At 35.3% G+C, this 19133-nt stretch overlaps 1 protein-coding gene across 3 annotated transcripts in view; it reads left to right on the forward strand.

The window, feature by feature from the left end:
• Positions 1–19133, forward strand: part of OMA1 (OMA1 zinc metallopeptidase) — a 71937-nt gene that overhangs the window by 40755 nt on the left and 12049 nt on the right. For all 3 annotated transcript variants that reach the window (XM_025427799.2, XM_025427800.3, XM_025427804.3), the window contains one exon: positions 12475–12624. In XM_025427799.2, the coding sequence (XP_025283584.1) occupies positions 12475–12624 (150 nt within the window). The remainder of the gene's footprint in view (positions 1–12474; positions 12625–19133) is intronic.

Raw genomic sequence — 19133 nt, forward strand, 5'->3', positions numbered from 1 at the left:
AAGTCTGTTTTGTCTGATACAAGTACTGGTAACCAGCTTTTTTTTTTTTTTTTTTTTTTTTTTGGCTTATCTTTGCATGGAGTATCTTCTTCCATCCCTCATTGTCAGTCTTTTTTTTTTTTTTTTTAAGATTTTATTTATTCTAAATAAAGGAAAAGGAAGGATATAAACTTCCAATTATGGAATGAATGAGCCAGAGGGAAAAAAGGCATAGCATATGAAATACAGTCAATGCTATTGTACCAATTTGCATTCCTACCAACAGTGCATGAGGGTTGGTTTTACCCCATATCCTCACAATACTAGTTATTTCTTGATATTTTATTTTAGCCCTTCTTATAGGTATAAGGTGATATTTTCATTGTGCTTTCTATTTGTGTTTCCCTGATGATTAGCAATGTTGAGCATTTTTTTCATGTGTCTATTTGTATGTCTTCTTTGGATAAAGGTCTATTCGTGTCCTCTGCCCATTTTTAAATTGGATTATTTGGAGTTTTTTTGGTGTTGAGGTATATAAGTTATGTATTTTGGTTATTAACTCCTTATCAGATATATCATTTGTAAGTATCTTCTCCCATTCAGTAGATTGACTTTTTGTTTTGTTAAGAGTTTCCTTCTCTGTTCAAAAGCTTTCTGTTTTAATGTAGTCCCAATTGTTTATTTTTGCTTTTGTTTCCTTTGCCTTAGGAGACATATCTAGAGAAATATTGCCGTGGCCAGTGTTAAAGAAATTACTGCCTGTGTTCTCTTCTAGGGTTTTTATGTTTTCAGGTCTCATGCTTAGGTCTTTAATCCATTTTGAGTTTACTTTTGCATATGATATTAGAAAGTGGTCTGGTTTTATTCTTTTGCATCTTGCTATCTAGTTTTCTCAGCACCATTTATTGAAGAGACTATCTTTTCTATATTGTATATTTTTTCCTCCTTTGTCATAGATTAATTGACCATATATCCACGGGTTTATTTCTGGACTTTTCTATTCTTTTCCATTGATCTATATGTCTATTTTTGTGCCATATCTTCATTTTTAAATTCTTTTTTCTTTTTCCTCTTCAGCTTGGTTGCTCTCAATTTTCCAGTCTTTCAGATCTCTGATCTGTTCTTTTATATCCTCTAATCTGCTTTTTATTCCCCCTAGTGTATTTTTCATTTCAGTTACTGTATGCTTCAGCTCTGATTGGCTCTTTTTTTTTATATTTTCTATTTCTTATTGAAGTTCTCACTGAGTTTATCCACTTTTCTCATAGTGTGGTGAATATCTTTATGACCATTACTCTGAACTTTCTCATATCAGATAGATTACTTATCTCCATTTGATTTAGTTCTTTTTCTGGGGTTTTGTTTTGTTCTTTTGTTTGGAACATATTCCTCTGTCATCTTATTTTGTCTTATTCTCTGTTTGGTTTCTTTGTATTAACTAGTCAGATATGTCTCTTGGTCTTGAAAGTAGTGGCATTACGTAAAAGGTATCATGTAGTGCCCAGTAGCTCAATTCCCTTGGTTACCAGAACCAGGTGTTCTATGGGTATCATCTGTGTGTGCTGCATCTATTCTGCTATTATGGCTAAACTGTGAGTACTGATGATGTGTTGGTGGCTGGAGCTGGCCTTAAGCCTGCCTGTCAGCAATGACTGACTGAAACTACTGTGGGCACACTGATGGACATGGCTTGCCTCTGATACAGCTGGCTGAGGATTGGCTGTAGTCACCATGGGTATGCTGGTGGATGGGGCCAGCCCTAAACCTTGCTGTCTACTGTGATTGCTTGGATGCCTTGGTGGGTAGGGATTGCCACTGGCATAGCTGACTGAGAAACCTGGCAGTAGATACTGTAGGTATGCTAGAGAGTGGCATTTGCTTCTACCCTCCCCTGGACAGGAGTCACATTAGAGGAGCACTGCTCCTGACCAGGCTGCTTACTGTATGGCAGGGCAAGTGCTGCTTTGGAGGAGTGACTACTGGGATAAATCTGTAGGGGAGTGCTGCAATGGGGCAAGTGATACCAGCAAGGTGATAGAAAGTGTCAGAACTGGCTCCTGCAAGCATCCAGATAGCAAGGCTAAAAAGAGGGCAAGAAAATGGAGCCTGTCGTCACTTCTGTTCCCAGAGAATTCTGCAGACTTCTGCCTCTGTGGCAAAAATCCTAAAATTAGACTGTAAATCTCCTTCATGTGTAACAAAGACACTTTTCAAATGGGTGCTTCTGTGCTGGGTCTCTGAGTAATATAGTGCAACTGGCCTTTTAAGCTCAGTGACGTGGTTTCCTATAGCCTTCTGGTACCCTTGGAGTTAAGCCTTGTTGATTTTCTTTTTTCTTGTTTTCTTTTTTCTTCTTTTTCCTTCCTTCCTTCCTTCCTTCCTTCCTTCCTTCCTTCCTTCCTTCCTTCCTTCCTTCCTTCCTTCCTCCCTCCCTCCCTCCCTCCCTCCCTCCCTCCCTCCCTCCCTCCCTCCCTCTCGCATGAGAGAGAGAGAGAGAGAGAGAGAGAGAGCGCGCGCGCGCGCGTGTGCGCGCGTGTGAGAGAGCAAGCACAAGCAGCTGGAAGGGCAGAGAGAGAAGCAGGATTCCTGCTGAGCCGAGAGCCTGATGGGACCCTGGGATCATGACCCAAGCTGAAGGCAAATGCTTAGTTGACTGAGCCACCCAGGTGCCCCAACCCCTGTTGATTTTTAAAGGTAGATATTATGGGGATTTGTCTTCTTGGTTTAGGTCCTTATGGCTTGAAGTGCCCAGGGTTGGGCCTAATCCCAATTCTTCCTTTTCCATATTTGTTATTTCTCCTCTTTACTGGTTGCTGTGCCAGAGGTTTGGTTCACTACAGTGTCTATGCCCCTCCTTCACTTCTTGTTGTAGCCTTCTTTTTATGTTTTTAGCTGCGGAAGATCTGTTCTGCCAGTCGTCAGGTCATTTTCACAGTTAGTAGCAATACATGAAGTTGTTGCCTTGATATATCCATGGCAGGAAATAATCTTAGGATCTTCCTCCTCTGCCACCACCCCCCCTACCACTCTTCTGTTGTACAGTTCTTTCAATGTGCTGTTGGATTTGGTTTGCTGTTAGTTTGCTGAGGGGTTTTGAATCTGTGCTTATCAAGATATTGGATCTATAGTTTTCTTAGTGTCTTTGTCTGGCTTTGGTAGCAGGATAATGCTGACTTTGCAAAATGATTTTGGAAGTATTCCCTCCTTGTCAACTTTTTTGTGTGAATTTAACAAGAATTGGTGTTAATTCTTCTTTAAATGTCTGATGGAATTCATTTGTGAAGCCATCTGGTTCTGGGCTTTTCTTTTTTGGTAGATGTTTTATTCCTGATTCAATCTTCTTTCTTGTTTTAGGTCTTGTCAGATTTTCTGTTTCTTTATGATTTGGTCTCAGTAGATTATATGTTTCAAGAATTTATCCCATTTCTTCTAGATTATCCAGTGTTAGGGCATGTAACTTTGTAATGGTCTCTTAGGATCTTCTTTATTTCTGTGACTTTGGTTGTAATGTCTCCTCATTCATTTCTGATTTTGTTTGAGTTTTTTCTCATTCTTTTTGTCTTGCTAAAGGTTTGTTAATTTATCTTTCAGAAAGTCAGCTTATTAATTCATCAGTTTTTTCCTATTCCTTTTTCTATTCTCTTTTTTGTTTATTTCTGCTATAGTCATTTCAAAAAGTAAGCTCTTATTAGTTCATCAGTTTTTTCCTATTCCTTTTCTATTCTCTTTTTTATTTCTGCTATAGGCATTTCAAAAAGTCAGCTCTTATTAGTTCATCAGTTTTTTCCTATTCCTTTTCTATTCTCTTTTTTGTTTATTTCTACTATATAGTCTTGGTATTTCCTTCCTTCTACTAACTTTATATAACTTTTTTTTTTTTTTAGATTTTATTTATTTATTCATGAGGGACACAGGGAGAGAGGCAGAGATGTAGGCAGTCTCCTTGTGGGGAGCCTGATGCAGGACTTGATCCCAGAACTCCGGGATCATGACCTGAGCCAAAGGCAGATGCTCAACCACTGAGCCACCCAGGGGCTCAAATGTTCTGTAGTTATTCTATTTTAAGCTTATAATAACTTCAGTTACATACAAAAATTCTATACTTTTACTTTTTATCCCCCCCACTTTGTTATTGATTTCAGTTTACATATTTTTATATTGCATATCCACTAACATATTCATGTAGTTATTTTTAATACTACTGACTTTAAACTAGAATTAAAGTGATTTGCCTACTACTATTAGAATATTATAGTATTCTGTACTTGTATACATATTTACTTTTACCACTGAGTTTAATACTCTCAGTGCTTTCATATTGCTGTTTATAGTTCTTTACTTTGAAGAGTTTTCCTTATAAAATGTTTCTTGTAAGGCAAGTCTAGTGGCAATAAAATCCCTTAGATTTTATTTGAGAAAGTCTGTTTTTCATTTTTGAAGGACAGTTTTGACACACTATTCGTGGTCAGCAATTTTTTTCTTTCAGCACTTTGAATATGATATTCCAATCCTATCTGGCCTCCAAGGTACCTCCTGAGGAAACCATTGATATTTTTATGGATGTACATATTGATTCACTTTTCTTTTTTTTTTCCAAAATTCTTTCTTTGTCTTTGACTTTTTAAAATTTGCTTGTAATTTATCTAGGTTATTGATTTCTTTGAGTTTGTCTTTCATGGAATGCATTGGGTTTCCTGCATCTGGTTATTCATTTCCTTCCCCTGAAGTGAGAAGTTTTCACCTATTATTTCTTTGAATAAACTTTCTGCCCCTTTCTCTCTATTTCCTTTTTTGGAATTCTGTAATGCATATATTGGTCTACTGGATAGTGTTCTATAACTGCTTAAGTTTTCTTCAGTCTTTTATTTATTTTTCTTTTTCCTTTTCTGGATAATTTCTGGTGACTTGTCTTTGAGTTCACTGAGCCTTTCTGGATCTAAGTCTGCTATTGAAATCTTCTAGCAGTAAATTTTTCAGTTCATTTATTTTTCAGTTCTAAGATTTCTCTTTAGTATTTTAAAATATTTCTTTTTTTTTAATTTATTTTTTATTGGTGTTCAATTTACCAACATACAGAATAACCCCCAGTGCCCATCACCCATTCACTCCCACCCCCCGCCCTCCTCCTTAAAATATTCCTATCTCTGTGATAGTTCTCACTATTGTTTATGTATTTCTTCCGACCTGGGTGACTATCTTTATGAGGGTTACTTTGAATCTCTCAGACAAATCATATATATGTTTCATTAGGGTTAGTTTCTAGAGATTTAAGTTTTTCCTTTGGGACATATTTCCCTGGTTATTCATTTTTCTTGACCCTGAGTTGGTATCTTTACATTAGAAAAACTTTTCAGTTTTCATGGACTGGCCTTGTACAGGAGAAGGTCCTTACCAATTAGCCCAGCCAGGTATTTTGTGGACTTCAAATCTTCATACCAGTCCAACCCCCTGTCTTTGTTCTTAGTGGAACCCAGACATCTAAAGTTTGCCAGTCTCTGAGGAGCCTGGGTTGCTCAGTCAGGTCAGTGTCCAGCTCTTGATTTTGGCTCAGGTCATGATCTCAAGGTGATGCGTTTGAACCCTACATTGGGCCTCTGTGCTGGGTGTTGGAGCCTGCTGAAGATTCTCTATCTCCCTCTCTCTCTCTCTGCCTTTTCCCCTCCAAAATAAATAAAGTATACCAGGTCCCATCAGTACTCTGAGATAGGTGAGATAGTAGGCAGTTTCTCAGGCATCATCCAGAAATGTTGGAACATTAGACCAATGGTTCACTTTCTCTCTTTCCCAGGGAGGAGAAGCTCAGTTCTGGGGAATTTTGCCTCTCAGTCTGTGTTGAGGGATTGTGGCAAGGAGCTGTTCCAAATTGTCCTACTGGCTTTGATATGTCTGGTTTATGGTGGCCCAAGGTGCAGGAGCCTCTGAACTAGTTTCTGAATTTCTCAGGAAGGGAATTTATAATCCCTACCCTCAACACAGTGCCATACAATTTGAAGGAAACCTCAGTTCCCAGCTTCTCCCTAGTGAAGGAAGAATTGGACCGTGTGTCCAACATTCCAACTTTTCCAGGGCTGTCCAAGGAACTGGCTTCTTTTTTCAGAGCACTGACAAGATGCAATATAAGCTAGGCCTGGAGGCTGGTGAGAGTAAGGATAGCAATCTGAAGTAGCACACAAAGAGTTGTAGTAGCCCCTCCCATAGCTCAACACAGAGCAGTGAATGCCAAAATTCCCCAGTAGACCAATATATGCAGCCATAGTTTTTACTGCTTCCCATTATAGCAAGCCCTGCCCCTCTGGCCAAAGTGACTTCCAGGGGACTTAATCATCTGGTAACATTCCTCCCCCCAGCTTTCCCACTTCATTTTTTTTTCCACTTTTTGGTGAGGGGAGCCAGATACTAAAGACTAGAACTTTCTAAAACAACTGCGTATTTGGGGAAAATTAGAAAGTGACTGCACATGCTTAGAAAAATCCTGAGGAGACAGATTTATGCCACAGGCAAACCCTAGGCACAGAGACAGCAGTAGTCAAAAAGAAAAAAAAAAGTAATAACAAAACAATAACAAAAATAACAAACTTTGAGGAAAGAGTGGAATCTGATATCCAGTGTTACATTATTAAAACAATTAGACTTAAAACAATTGTCTTAAAGATGCTTAAAGAACTAAAGGAAGGCATAAGTCAAGAAAACGAGCAAAGTGTAAATATCAGCATAGAGATAGAAACCCCAAAAAAACTAACAAGAGATTTTGGAGCTGAAAAATACAACAAAGATGTAAAATTCACTGGACAGATTATTAAAAGGGAGATTTGACAGGCAGAAGAATCAGTGAACCTGAAGATAAGACAATGGAAATTACCAAAGCTAAGAAACAGAAAAAAGAAAAAAAAAAAAGATTGATTTAAGAGACCTGGAGGACATGATTAGGAGGACCAACATATACAATGTGGGAGTCCCAGGAGAAGGAGAAAGAGAGACAGAGAGAGAAAGAGGCAGAGAGAATATTTTAAGAAATAATAGGTGAAAACTTCCCAAATTTGATGAAAGACATGAATATAAATGTCCAGGAAGCTCAGTGAACTTCAAGAGAGATGAACCAGGGAGACCCACACTGAGATATTTTATAATTAGACTTTAAAAAGCCAAAGACATAGAGCAAATCCTGAAATAGCAAGAGAGAAATGAATCACATTTAAGGGAGCCACACTAAGATTATCAGTAGATTTCTTATCAGAAACTTTGTGGTCCAGAAGACACTGTTTGCTATATCCAAAGTGCTATAAAAGAATATAACTGTCACCAAGAATCCTATGTCCAGCAAAACTGTTTTTCAAAAGGGAGAAATTAAGATACTCTCAGTAAAAAAAAGTTGAGGGAGTTCATGACCACCAGAACTGCTTTGTAAGAAATGCTCCACGGGGTACCCCAGATGGCTCAGTGGTTTAGCGCCGCCTTCAGCCCAGGGTGTGATCCTGGAGATCCAGGATTGAGTCCTGCATTGGGCTCCTTGCATGGAGCCTGCTCTCCCTCTGCCTGTGTCTGTGCCCCCCCTCCCCTCTCTCTCTCTCTCTCTCTCTCTCTCTCTCTCTATGTATCTCTCATGAATAAATAAATAAAATCTTAAAAAAAAAAAAAAAAAAAGAAGAAATGCTCCAAGGAGTCAGGTGAAATGAATGGATAGGAGACAGTAACTCAAAACTTTATGGAGAAATAAAGATCTTAGTAAAGGTAAATATATGGACAATTTCAAAAGCTAGTATTATTGTAACAGTTGTTTGTAACTATGCTTTTTTGTTTCTATACAATTGTATATTGTAAAATAATTTCTTTATTGTATTCTATACAATAAAGAAAATACCTTTAAAGAAAAAAAAAAACAGTAGTATAAAAGCTTGTAAGCTTTTTTACTGTAAGGTTAGTTTGTAACTCCAAATCTTGTTTTCTGTATAATTTGGGAGATTAACACATTTAAAATAAGTATTTATTATTATTATTATTTTGGTTATACAATGTATAAAGATGTACTTTTGTTACATTAGAGACTGAAGAGAATGGGGACAGAGCTGTGAAGAAGAGTTTTTATATGTTACTGAAGTTGAACTGATATAAATTCAAATTCGACTTATAAACTTAGAGGATGTTAAATGTAATCCCCATGGTAATTACAGAGAAAATAGCTATAGAATATGCACCAAGGATATGAGAAAGGAATTTAAACATTTCACTACAAAAAAAAAAAGAACTAAACAAAGAATATAGTATTGTAGGAAATGAGGGCAAAAAAAGTAGAGGACATATAGAAAACAAATAGCACAGTGTTAGAAGTAAGTCCCTCTTTATCACTAATTACTTTAAATGTAAATAGATTAACTTTCTAGTCAAGAAACAGATTGCTAGAATGGATAAAAATACATGATCCAAGTATATGCTGTCTATAGTAGACTAATATGTGATTCAAGGACATAAACAGGTTGAGAGTGAAAGGACTGAAAAAGATATTCCATACAAATACTAACCAATAGAGAGTAGGGGTGGCTATACCAATATCAGACAAAATAAACTTTTATTAAGAAAGATTACAAGAGACAAAGAATGGCATTATATAGTAATAAAAGTTTCAAACAACAAGAAGATATAACATAAAGATTTATGTACCTAATTACATACTGTCAAAACATATGAAGCAAAGACAAGACTAAAGGAAGCAATAGTTATAATAAGAGTTGGAGACTTCAGTAGCTTACTCAGAATAATGGATAGAACAACTAGATAGAAGATAAATAAAGGACTTAATGCAGGAAAACGACTAAGAGATTCTTTATTCCAAAATAACAGAATGTACACATTCATCTCAAGGTCATATGGGATATTTTCTAGGATGGATCATATGTTAGGCTACAAATTCTCATTGATTCAGGTATATATCATTGAGTGTGTCTTCTCAGATCACAGTGGGATGAAGTTAGAAATAAATAACAAAACTGGAAAACTCAGAAAATTCTGGAAATTAAACAGTACACTTTAAAAAAAAAAGATTTTTATCTTTTTAAGTATAATCTCTACACCTAACATGGGGCTCAAACCTACAACTCCCAAGATCAGGAGTCTCATGCTTTTTGACTGAGCCAGCCAGGTACCCCAAAACAGTACACTTTTAAATAACCAATGGATTGAGGAAAAAATCACAAGGAATTTAATAAAAACTAGACAAAAACAAAACAACAAAACAACATACAGAAAGTTACGGGATGCAGTGAAAGCAGTGCTGAGTATGAAATTTATAGCTATAAATGCTTACATTAAAAAACAAGAAAGATTTCATATAGAGAGCCTAACTTACAAATTAGTGAATTAGAAAAAGAAGGAAATAGTAAAGATGAGAGCAGAGATAAATAAGAAATAGAGAATAGAAAAACAATTAGAGGAGAATCGTTAAGATCAAAATTTGTTTTTTTAAAAGGTCAACAAAATTGCCAAAGCTTTAGCCAGCTGAACTAAGAAAAAAGTAAAGAAGACTCAAATTACTGAAGTCAGAAATGAAAGTATAGAGATTACTAATGATTCTATAGAAATAAAAGGTTTATAAGAAAGCACGATGAAAGTTGCATGCCAGACATTGGATAACCTAGAAATTAACAAATTCCTAGAATCAAAACCTTACCAATCCTAAATCATGAAGAAATAGAAAATTTGAATAGACCTATAACTAGTAATGAGATTGAATCAGTTATCAAAATCTAAGAATAAAGTCTGATAGCATTCCTGGTGGATTCTACTAAGTATGTAAAGATGAATTAATATTAATTCTCAAACTTTCCCAAAAGATTGAAGAGGAGGGTATACTTCCTAAGCTGTTCTTTAAAGTCAGCATAACCCTGATACAAAGACAGACACTCCAAGCAAACTATAGACCAATATCCCTTAAAAACATTGATGCAGAAATCCCCAACAAATACTAGCAAACAATTCAGTAGCATTTTAAAAGAATATGCTCCATGCCAAAGGGAGATTTATTCCTGGAATGCAAGAATGGTTCAGCATATAAAACTTGATCAATATAATATGCCACATCTAACAAAAGGAAGGGAAAAAGAAGCTTCACATGATCGTTTCAATTGATGTAGGAAAAAAATTGAGAATATTTAACACTTTTTCATGATTAAAACTCAACAACATAGGAATGGAAGGAAACTACATCAACGTAATATGAAAAACCTACAACAAACATCACACTCAGTGGTAAAATACTGAAAACTTTTTCTGTATGTCGGGGGCAAGAAGACAAGGATGCCCACTTTCACTTCTATTCAACATGGTACTGGAAGTTTGTAGTTAGAGCAAGAAAAAGAAGTGATAGGTATCCAAATTGGAAAGGTAGCAGTAAAATTATCTTTGTTTGCAGATGATATGATCTTATAGGTAGGAAAGCCTAAAGACTCCAAAAAAAGCTGTTTAATAAATTAATTCAGCAAAGTATCAGGATAGGTGTCAGCACTCAAAAATTCATTTCTATATACGAACAATGAACAATCTGAAAAGGAAATTATAAAAGCAATTTCATTTACGATAGCCTAGGCAAGAATAAAAGATTTAGGAATTAAGTAGGTGAAACACTTATGTAGTGACAACTAAAAATTCATTGCTGAAATAAAACATAAAGAAATAGACATCCTGAGTTCATTGACTGGAAACTTAGTATTTTAAAAATGTTAGTAGTACCCAAAGTGATCTATAGATTCCACGCAATCCCTATCAAAATCCTGGTGACTTTTTTTTTTTGGTAGAAATAGAGAAACCAAAACCAAACCTAAAATTCATATGCAATCTTAAAGGACCTGAATAGCCAAAATAACCTTTTTTTTTTTTTTAAGATTTTTATTTATTTATTTATTCATGAGAGACACAGAGAGAGAGAGACAGAGATACAGGCAGAGAGAGAAGCAGGCTCCATGCAGGAAACCCGATGTGGGACTCGATCCCAGGACTCTAGGATCATGCCCTGGGCCGAAGGCAGAATCTCAACCGCTGAGCCACCTGGGCATCCCCTAGCCAAAATAATCTTGAAAAAGAAACTGGAGGACTCACACTTTAGATTTCAAAACTTACTACACAGCTACAGTAATCAAAACTGTGGCATTGGCATGAAAGATGTATAGACCAATGGAATAGAATAGAGTGCCCAGAAATGAACCCTCACATATATGATCAAATAATTTTTTGTCAAGGATGGAAAGTGGGTAAAAGTCTTTTCAACAAATGGTGCTGGAAAACTGGATATTCTCAAAAGGAATTAAATTGGACCCTTACATAATACTGTAAACAAAAATTAACTCAAAATGGGTCAAGAATCTTAAGTGTAAGACCTAAAACAATAAGACTTTTGGGAAAAAAAATGTAGGACCAAAGCTTTACACATTGGGTTTGGTCATGATTTCTTGGATATGACACCAGAGGGACCGGTAACAAAAGAAAAAAATAGGCAAATTGGACTCTATGAAAATTTAAAAAATAATTTTGCATCAAAAGACACCATCCACAGTAAAAAGATAACCCACAGACTGGGAGAAAATATTTGCAAATCATATATCTGATAAGGAATTAATATCCAGAATACAGAGAACTTTTAAAACTTAACAACACAAAAGATCTGATTGCAAAATGGACAGAAGACTTGAGTAGACATTTCTTCAAAGAAGATATATGAATGCCACTAAGCACATAAAAGATGCTCAACATCATTGATCATTAGATAATGCAAATAAAAACTATAATGAGATACTACTTCATACTCATTAGGATGCCTACTATCAAAATGACAGAAATTAACAAATGTTGGTGAAAATGTGAAGAAATTGGAACTCTTGTACATTGTTTGTAGAAATATAAAATGGTAAGCCACTGTGAAAATGATACGGTAGTTTCTCTCTCTCTCTCTCTCTCTCTCTCTCTCTCTCACACACACACACACACACACACACACACACAGACAAATTCAATTACCGTACAATCCAGCAGCTCCCCTTCTGGATATATTTCTCAAAGAATTGAAATCAGGGCCTTAAAAAGATATTTGTATACCCATAGCAGCATTATTCACAGTAGCTAAAATGTGAAAGCAACCCGTGTCCATGGACCAATGAATGGATAAGCAAAATATGGTATGTACATATGAGATATTGTTCATTCTTAAAAAGGAAGGAAATTCTGCAGTATGCTATAATACTGGATGAATCTTGAGGATATCATGCTAAACGAGTAAGCTAGTCACAACAAGACAAATACAGTATGATTTCCACTTGATGAGGTACTTAGAGTAGTTAGAATCATAAAGACAGAATCTATAATGGCCTTCACCCAGGACAGGAGTGAGAGGAGAATGGGGCATTATAGTTTAATAGAAAATATTTTTAAAACACAGTGATATAAAGATAAATTTAAAAAATGTTCTCAAAAAAATTCTTATAACTAATTTTTAAAAATTAATTCTGGTTTTAGGCTTGTGTTGATGTCAGAGCCAGTTCTGTGTTTTGGCAGCAGATGGAATTTGCAGATAGCCTTCAAGGCTATCCCAAGTTGCCAGAATGGTTATCCACACATCCTTCTCATGGAAATCGAGCTGAGCGCTTGGATAGACTCATACCTCAGGTGAGCTAACCCTGTATAAGGCAAGACCTTGTTTTTACTATATCATTTATTTTTAATGCAGTTGCTTCTTGTACTTAGAAAAATTGAGTTCTACTCTAGCCTGTCAAATATTTTGATCACTATAATTATGGATTATCACTTTTCAAAGGCTTTGACTGATGAGTAAAAATCCTGCTTGTCCACAAGTATTGGAGAATAAATTGCAGTTCAGTTGACTTCTTGGTGGTGAAGATTTAATCTTTTTAGAATCATACCTTTCAATTTTAAACTGATTTGGGGAAACTCTATAACTCAACATATTGATCATAATTTAGTCTTTTCTTGGTGATTTAAGCTTTGTTAAAAAGCTTGTTAAAAATACCAGTTAAAGAATTGTGCAGAATTTTGGGATCAATTAATTATTAATTTTGATAGTGATGCTAGAATTTGTTTTCTTAGAAAAAAATCTCTTTGTATTCATTTGCTCTTTGGTTATTTATTTGTTTGAGAAGATACACTAAAGCATGTGCTATTTGGCACTCTTTCTTTTTTGGTAGAACTCCTGAATGGATCAAGTTGAAGCAGTTTTCTCTGAATTAGTTGTTACTATCTTCTGAAAATCTTTTTGACTTAGCATCATTCAAAATGTTTTATGTAGTTATCAGTACAAAATGGACGTCAGATATCTTTAAGCCAGGCTACATCTCTCTTCCATTTCACTTGAATTAAATTTGCTGGTTGGTTTTAAAAGCAGAATATTCTTTAGGATTTTAAGAATTGGTATTGGTCTGTTTGCTAAGGGATAAAAACAGATGCAGGTGTATTATAAAAGTATCTTTCAGTATGACTTCAAATTCAGCTTAAGAAATATTGGGTACCTACCATAAGAAAGAAATGATGCTAGTAGGTACAGGGGACACAAAGAGGAATAAGACATGGTTCTCGATATTTTCATGCTAAGATAAGTACAAATTGATTCTTAATATAACAGGGAATGTGACATCATAAGAAAAGTAGAAATGTAGTGGAATGCAATTTTTTGGAATGAGAAACAGTCACAAGATTCATTCATTCATATAATCAGTATTTGTTAATACTCACTTCTAATCTTCTACTTTGTGTTCTATTGCCAGAGAATGAGCAAGGACAAAACAAAACAGTCTTTGCTTTCTTGGAGCTAACATTTTAATTAGATAATTCAGATAATAAACAAGCAAACATACTTGTAGTATATCAAGTAGTGATAAGCATGAAGGAGAAATATAAAGCAGGCGAAAGGTAATAGAGAGGGCTGGGCAGCAGAGAAGGTTTACTAGTCTGTGTTCATGTGTCAAGGGTGTCCTCACTGAATAGAATCTGGAAAAGCCAGGGAGCAAATCCTGTAAATATATGGAGGGAGTCTTTTAGGCTAAGGAAGTAACAAGTGCACAGGACCTAAAATGAGAGTATGTTTGGTGTGTCCAGGGAATAGCCAGGAAGACATGGAGGCTGAATGGAGTAAAGGAGGTGAGGAGAGTGGCTGAGATGTAGGGGGACCAGACCATTAAGGGTCTTCTAAACCATTGTAAAGACTTAACTTTTGTTTCAAGTGGTGAGGAAGGCTAGTAGAGGGTTTTCAACAGAGGAGTATTCGAATTCAACCTGACTCTTGTGTTTTTTAGTGATCACTGGGGCTCCTGTGTGGAGAGTGGACTATAGTGCGTCAAGGGTGCAATCAGGGAGACTATTTAAGGAGGCTCTTGCAATAATCCTAGTAAGACATTAGAGAGGCAGAAGAGAGCGAAAGAAGTGGTCAGATTTTGAATATATTTTGAAAGGAATGATGACAACTTCTCTACAGTTTGGGCATACTTTGTACCTTTCATGAGCATTGAGGATAGCCAGACATGGGCTCTTAAGACCTTTCCTAAATATATTTCGATTTATACTCCTTATTTGGAGAAAAAATATTTGAGAAAGAAATAGCAGTGAAATTTACCTGATATAATATATAGTAATCATTCATCTTAAAGGGCAACATAGGACTGGGATCATATGTATTTCATTAGTAATGATGTGTACTGAAGCTCACTGGCTCTGAGAGTCAGTCTTCTTAGTGCTACCTAAGACCCAGAGACATTGTACTACTCTGGGAACTTTAGCCTATCTCTAAAGTCATAATAACCACATGGTTTTCTTTTAGAATTTCCTTTCTTTGCATTTTTGCTCAGTGAACTTCTAAAAATATATGATTTACTTAAATTGAATAATGAATTCTAGCCAACTTTCTTCATCTGAAGCCTGTCCTAAATTCTGTAAAAAATGTGGTTTAGAGAAATCTTCAGAATAATAATGAATTGATTAGTAAGGACGAGGAAAAGTGGTTAGAGAAACAAATATGTTATTTGGGAACCAATGATGAAAAACACTGGGAGATTTTTTTTCTTCTAAAAATAAACTATCCTAGTTCAGAAACTTAATTTGAAAACCTCATATCATTTCTTATATTTTCCCCCCAAGTGATTAAATTCAATTTGAAAGTAATAAGACTCTACTACAATATTGGGAATAATTCAGTGGTTGAAGTGAAGCTGATAGTGCAAGAGTATATTGTTAATTAGAATACATAGTCATAATTCAGAGGTTGGAATTCCCTATCATCAACAGTCTAATTTCTGTAATGAGAGAAAGTGATTTCTCAGGCAGTATATAGAATTATGTGAGTCTATAGCTTTTGTTGTTGTAGCTAAATTTTATTTAAGGTTTTTTTTTTTTTTTTTGTCATCGTTGTTGTTTTTACTTCTGTAAGTACAGTGTTCTATTCTGCCTAAAGTTCCTGTCCTTTGTGTTGCTGACCATATGCCTGAAGTGTTGTACATCTCAAAGGTAGTTAGGAATACAGCACCAGAGCACAGAGAAATCTAAGTGAGAGACGAGGATTTCAGAGTCACCTGAAAAAGGTGATAGTTGAAGCAGAGTAGATGAGTTCACTTAGGAAGTAAACAGAGAAAAAATCCTGGACAGAGTTAGCAGTATAAAGTAGTTTGCATATTTAACTGGTAGGAAGAAGATTGAGCCTGTAGTAAATCAGATTTATAGAAGGAGAAAAGATCAAGAAAATCAGGAATGTAAGATTCTTTAGTTCTATGAGAACAGAGATGATTTTGATTTTTTAAAAAGTTTAATTTATTAAAGATTGTGTATTTACTACTTTTTATTGGATTCCTTGAATGTAATCAAAGAAATGCATTCTTTCCTGCCATAGTATATCAACATTTAAGATATTTTAAATCTATACTTTATGCATTCCACAAATATTTATTGGTTATGTGTTATGCCAGACCATAGTTGTTACAGGTATCATGAAGAAAAAACACAAAAAACCCCGCCCTTGTGAAGCTTATGTAGTAAAGGGAGACAGACAATAAATAGCATTAATTAGTAATGTATAGAATGAATCACTGATATATTGTGTACTAGTTAGTAATGAATGTTAATAAGGAAAATAATGTAAGAACGATATATTTAGTCAACTTAGGCTGCCATAACAAAATACCAGAGACTGGGTGGCTTAAGCAACAGAAATTTATTTCTTCATAGTTCTTAAGGGTAGAAGTCCAAGATCAGGTTCTGTCTTAAGCAATAGCAATTAATTTTTTCACAATTCTGAAGGTTGGAAGTCCAATAATTTTCCAGCAGATTCAGTTTCTGGTGAGATCTTTCTGGCTTGCAGATGGTTGCCTTCTAGAACATTGTGCCCTCACCTGGTGGAGAGTGAGTGTTTTGGTGTCACTTCCTTTTCTTATAAGGGCATGCTAATCCCTTCATGAGGGCTCCACCCTCATGACTTCATCTAAACCTAATTACCTCCCAACGCCCTATCTCCAAATACTGTCATGACATTGGAGGTTAAGGCTTCAACATAAGAATTTGGGGCAAGGGGGAACCATTCAGTCCCTAATGGATAGGTAAATTGTGAGCAGAGGTGGTCGAGGTCCTGGAATAGCTGTTTGAAATGGGGTTCGTCAGAGAAGGTTTCACTGAGAAGATGGTATTTGAAGGAAAAAATGTAATAAAGAATGAGCCCTGTGGCTTCCTAGGAGAACACCCTTCCAAGCAGAAGAAATAGTACCAGACCTTGAGGTAGGAGTGAGCCTGGTGTATTTGAGGGACAGGGACAGCAAGGAGACCAATGTAGTTGGATGCAGTAAACAAGGGAAAGTGGAGAGTATGGGTTTTGTAGCCAGTGTAAGGACTTTGGCTTTTGCTCACAGATGGGACACCAGTGGAAAGTTTTGAGAAGAACACTAAAGGAGTAATGGGATTGACTTAATGTTTGGAAAGAATGTAATCTCTAGCTCCTACAAAACACTAAAATCATATATATATATATATATATATATATATTTTTTTTTTTTTTTTTATTATAGTCACAGAGAGAGAGAGAGAGGCAGAGACACAGGCAGAGGGAGAAGCAGGCTCCATGCACCGGGAGCCCGTGCGGGATTCGATCCCGGGTCTCCAGGATCGCGCCCTGGGCCAAAGGCAGGCGCCAAACCGCTGCGCCACCCAGGGATCCCTAATATCATATAATTTTGAAGTGTTTTAATATAGTATGTTTTTCAGAAAATAGACTAGTTCCTCATTTTGTTTTGCTTTGAAAATCAAGAAAATCCCCCCAAGTTAGAAAGAAGTATACCCTTGCTATTTTTTTAATGTGTATTCTGAGATAAAGCATTTGTAAATTCCTAGTTAAATATAATCCTGTGATCCACTAACATTTAAAAATGATAAATATAGGGTTATAGTATTAATAATATTTGTGGTTAATAAGATGATATGCTGTAATTTTATTTACTTGAAATAATCAGTTAAATTTAGGAAACAAATATACCACGCATTTTGGTTACCATAACAACTTAGGTGAAAAATTGAAGAACAGATGTTATATCAACCTGTTGATGTTTAATGGTATGACAGTTTTAAAATTACACTTAACACTGTTCAGATTTTAAATTTATGTATAACATAAGTTGTCCTTGAAAGAAATCCCTTATTTAACTTTCTTTCTATAAAGATTGTTATAAAATATGGATGAATAGATGTGAATAAAGGAAATGGTATGATAACCCAGGATAGAGATTTACTTGAAAGATTTATTTCACAACCGAAAGCATTTAGACTGAATTTTTCTGTTTCTCATTGCCTTACTCTCTGCCATCTTTTTCTTGGTTGGGGGAAGGAGATAGAGAATGATAGAATGTATAAGAAAAACATTTAATTTGGCCTTACTGTTCCTTAGGGTTATGTTATAATAATTTTTAATAGGATTTATTTTTTAATAACTCTTAGAACTTTCAATGTTAGCCTTATTTGTAAACTCGTGTTTAAATTTTGATGTTCAAATTTACTGCATTCAGTTTTTATAGATACTGGCAGGCTGTAAATGCATTCATTTTAATCTCATTTTATCTTGAATTCTTTAAACTTTCAGGAAGCTGGAGGTTGAACTCTTGTAAATCATTCTTATGCATTTATAATTGGACAAAGTAAATGCATAAATCATTAATATCATACATCTCATGAGTAGAAAATAGGAGTGTTTAACATTGAAGTGAAATGTTGTTGGCCAGTGTACACAAACATACACTGTTCACCTTACAGAATTTCATTTTGTCTGACATGGAGAGTGTTGAGGAAAAGGCAAATATCTTAGCAGCTACTGTAATTGAATTGGCCTCTGAATCATATAAAGCCAGGAAGCCTGACAGTAACATTGTCTAAAACCTTAAAAAAATATTATGGTGCATGTGATGTGTATCTACTTGAGGCTGAAGTGAATGGGCTATTAGAAAAAAATGCTTTTAGGGGGAAAAAAGTATGATATTTTTAGAAAAATGTGTTAAAAAATAGAGGTGATTTTTTTTTTCTCTTGAAATGACTTGTTTTCTACTTTCAAAGGAAGCTTTTAATCTAATTATAAAGCTTCTCTGGCCATTAATTTTTTTCTCCTCTTTTCTTTTTTAAAACCTAATTAATATGGCTTATTTTTTATGAATAAGTAATTGCTGTTTTACTTGATATTTAGTGCCTAGAAGAATCCTGATGTGTACTATCAGTTGTTTTTATAAATACTTCAGTTGTTATTGGGAATAAATACAGCCATTTCATAATATATCATTCTCCTATGCCAGGAGTGGTTGATTATAAGATTTATTTGAAAACTTCTTCTTATTTATCATTCAAGAGGAAAATTGACCTGTGTCAAGGTGGCCTTAATTTAAAAATTTTTCTATTTATTAAAATTTTTCATTATTTATAATTAATTTTAGACCACTTCAAAAACTAGTCAGACTCCAATATCCATTGCAGTTTATGAAAGGAACTGAAATATATTAGAAGGCAATTTTTTTTTTTAGGATTTTAATTATTTATTCATGAAAGACACAGAGAGGCAGAGACATAAGCAGAAGGAGTAACAGGCTTCCCTCAGGGAGCCCAATGCAAGATTTGATCCCTAAACCCCCAGATCACTCCCTGAGCTGAAGGCA

The sequence above is a fragment of the Canis lupus genome, chromosome 5 (assembly GCF_003254725.2).
Source record: "Canis lupus dingo isolate Sandy chromosome 5, ASM325472v2, whole genome shotgun sequence".
Taxonomy (NCBI): Eukaryota; Metazoa; Chordata; class Mammalia; order Carnivora; family Canidae; genus Canis; species Canis lupus.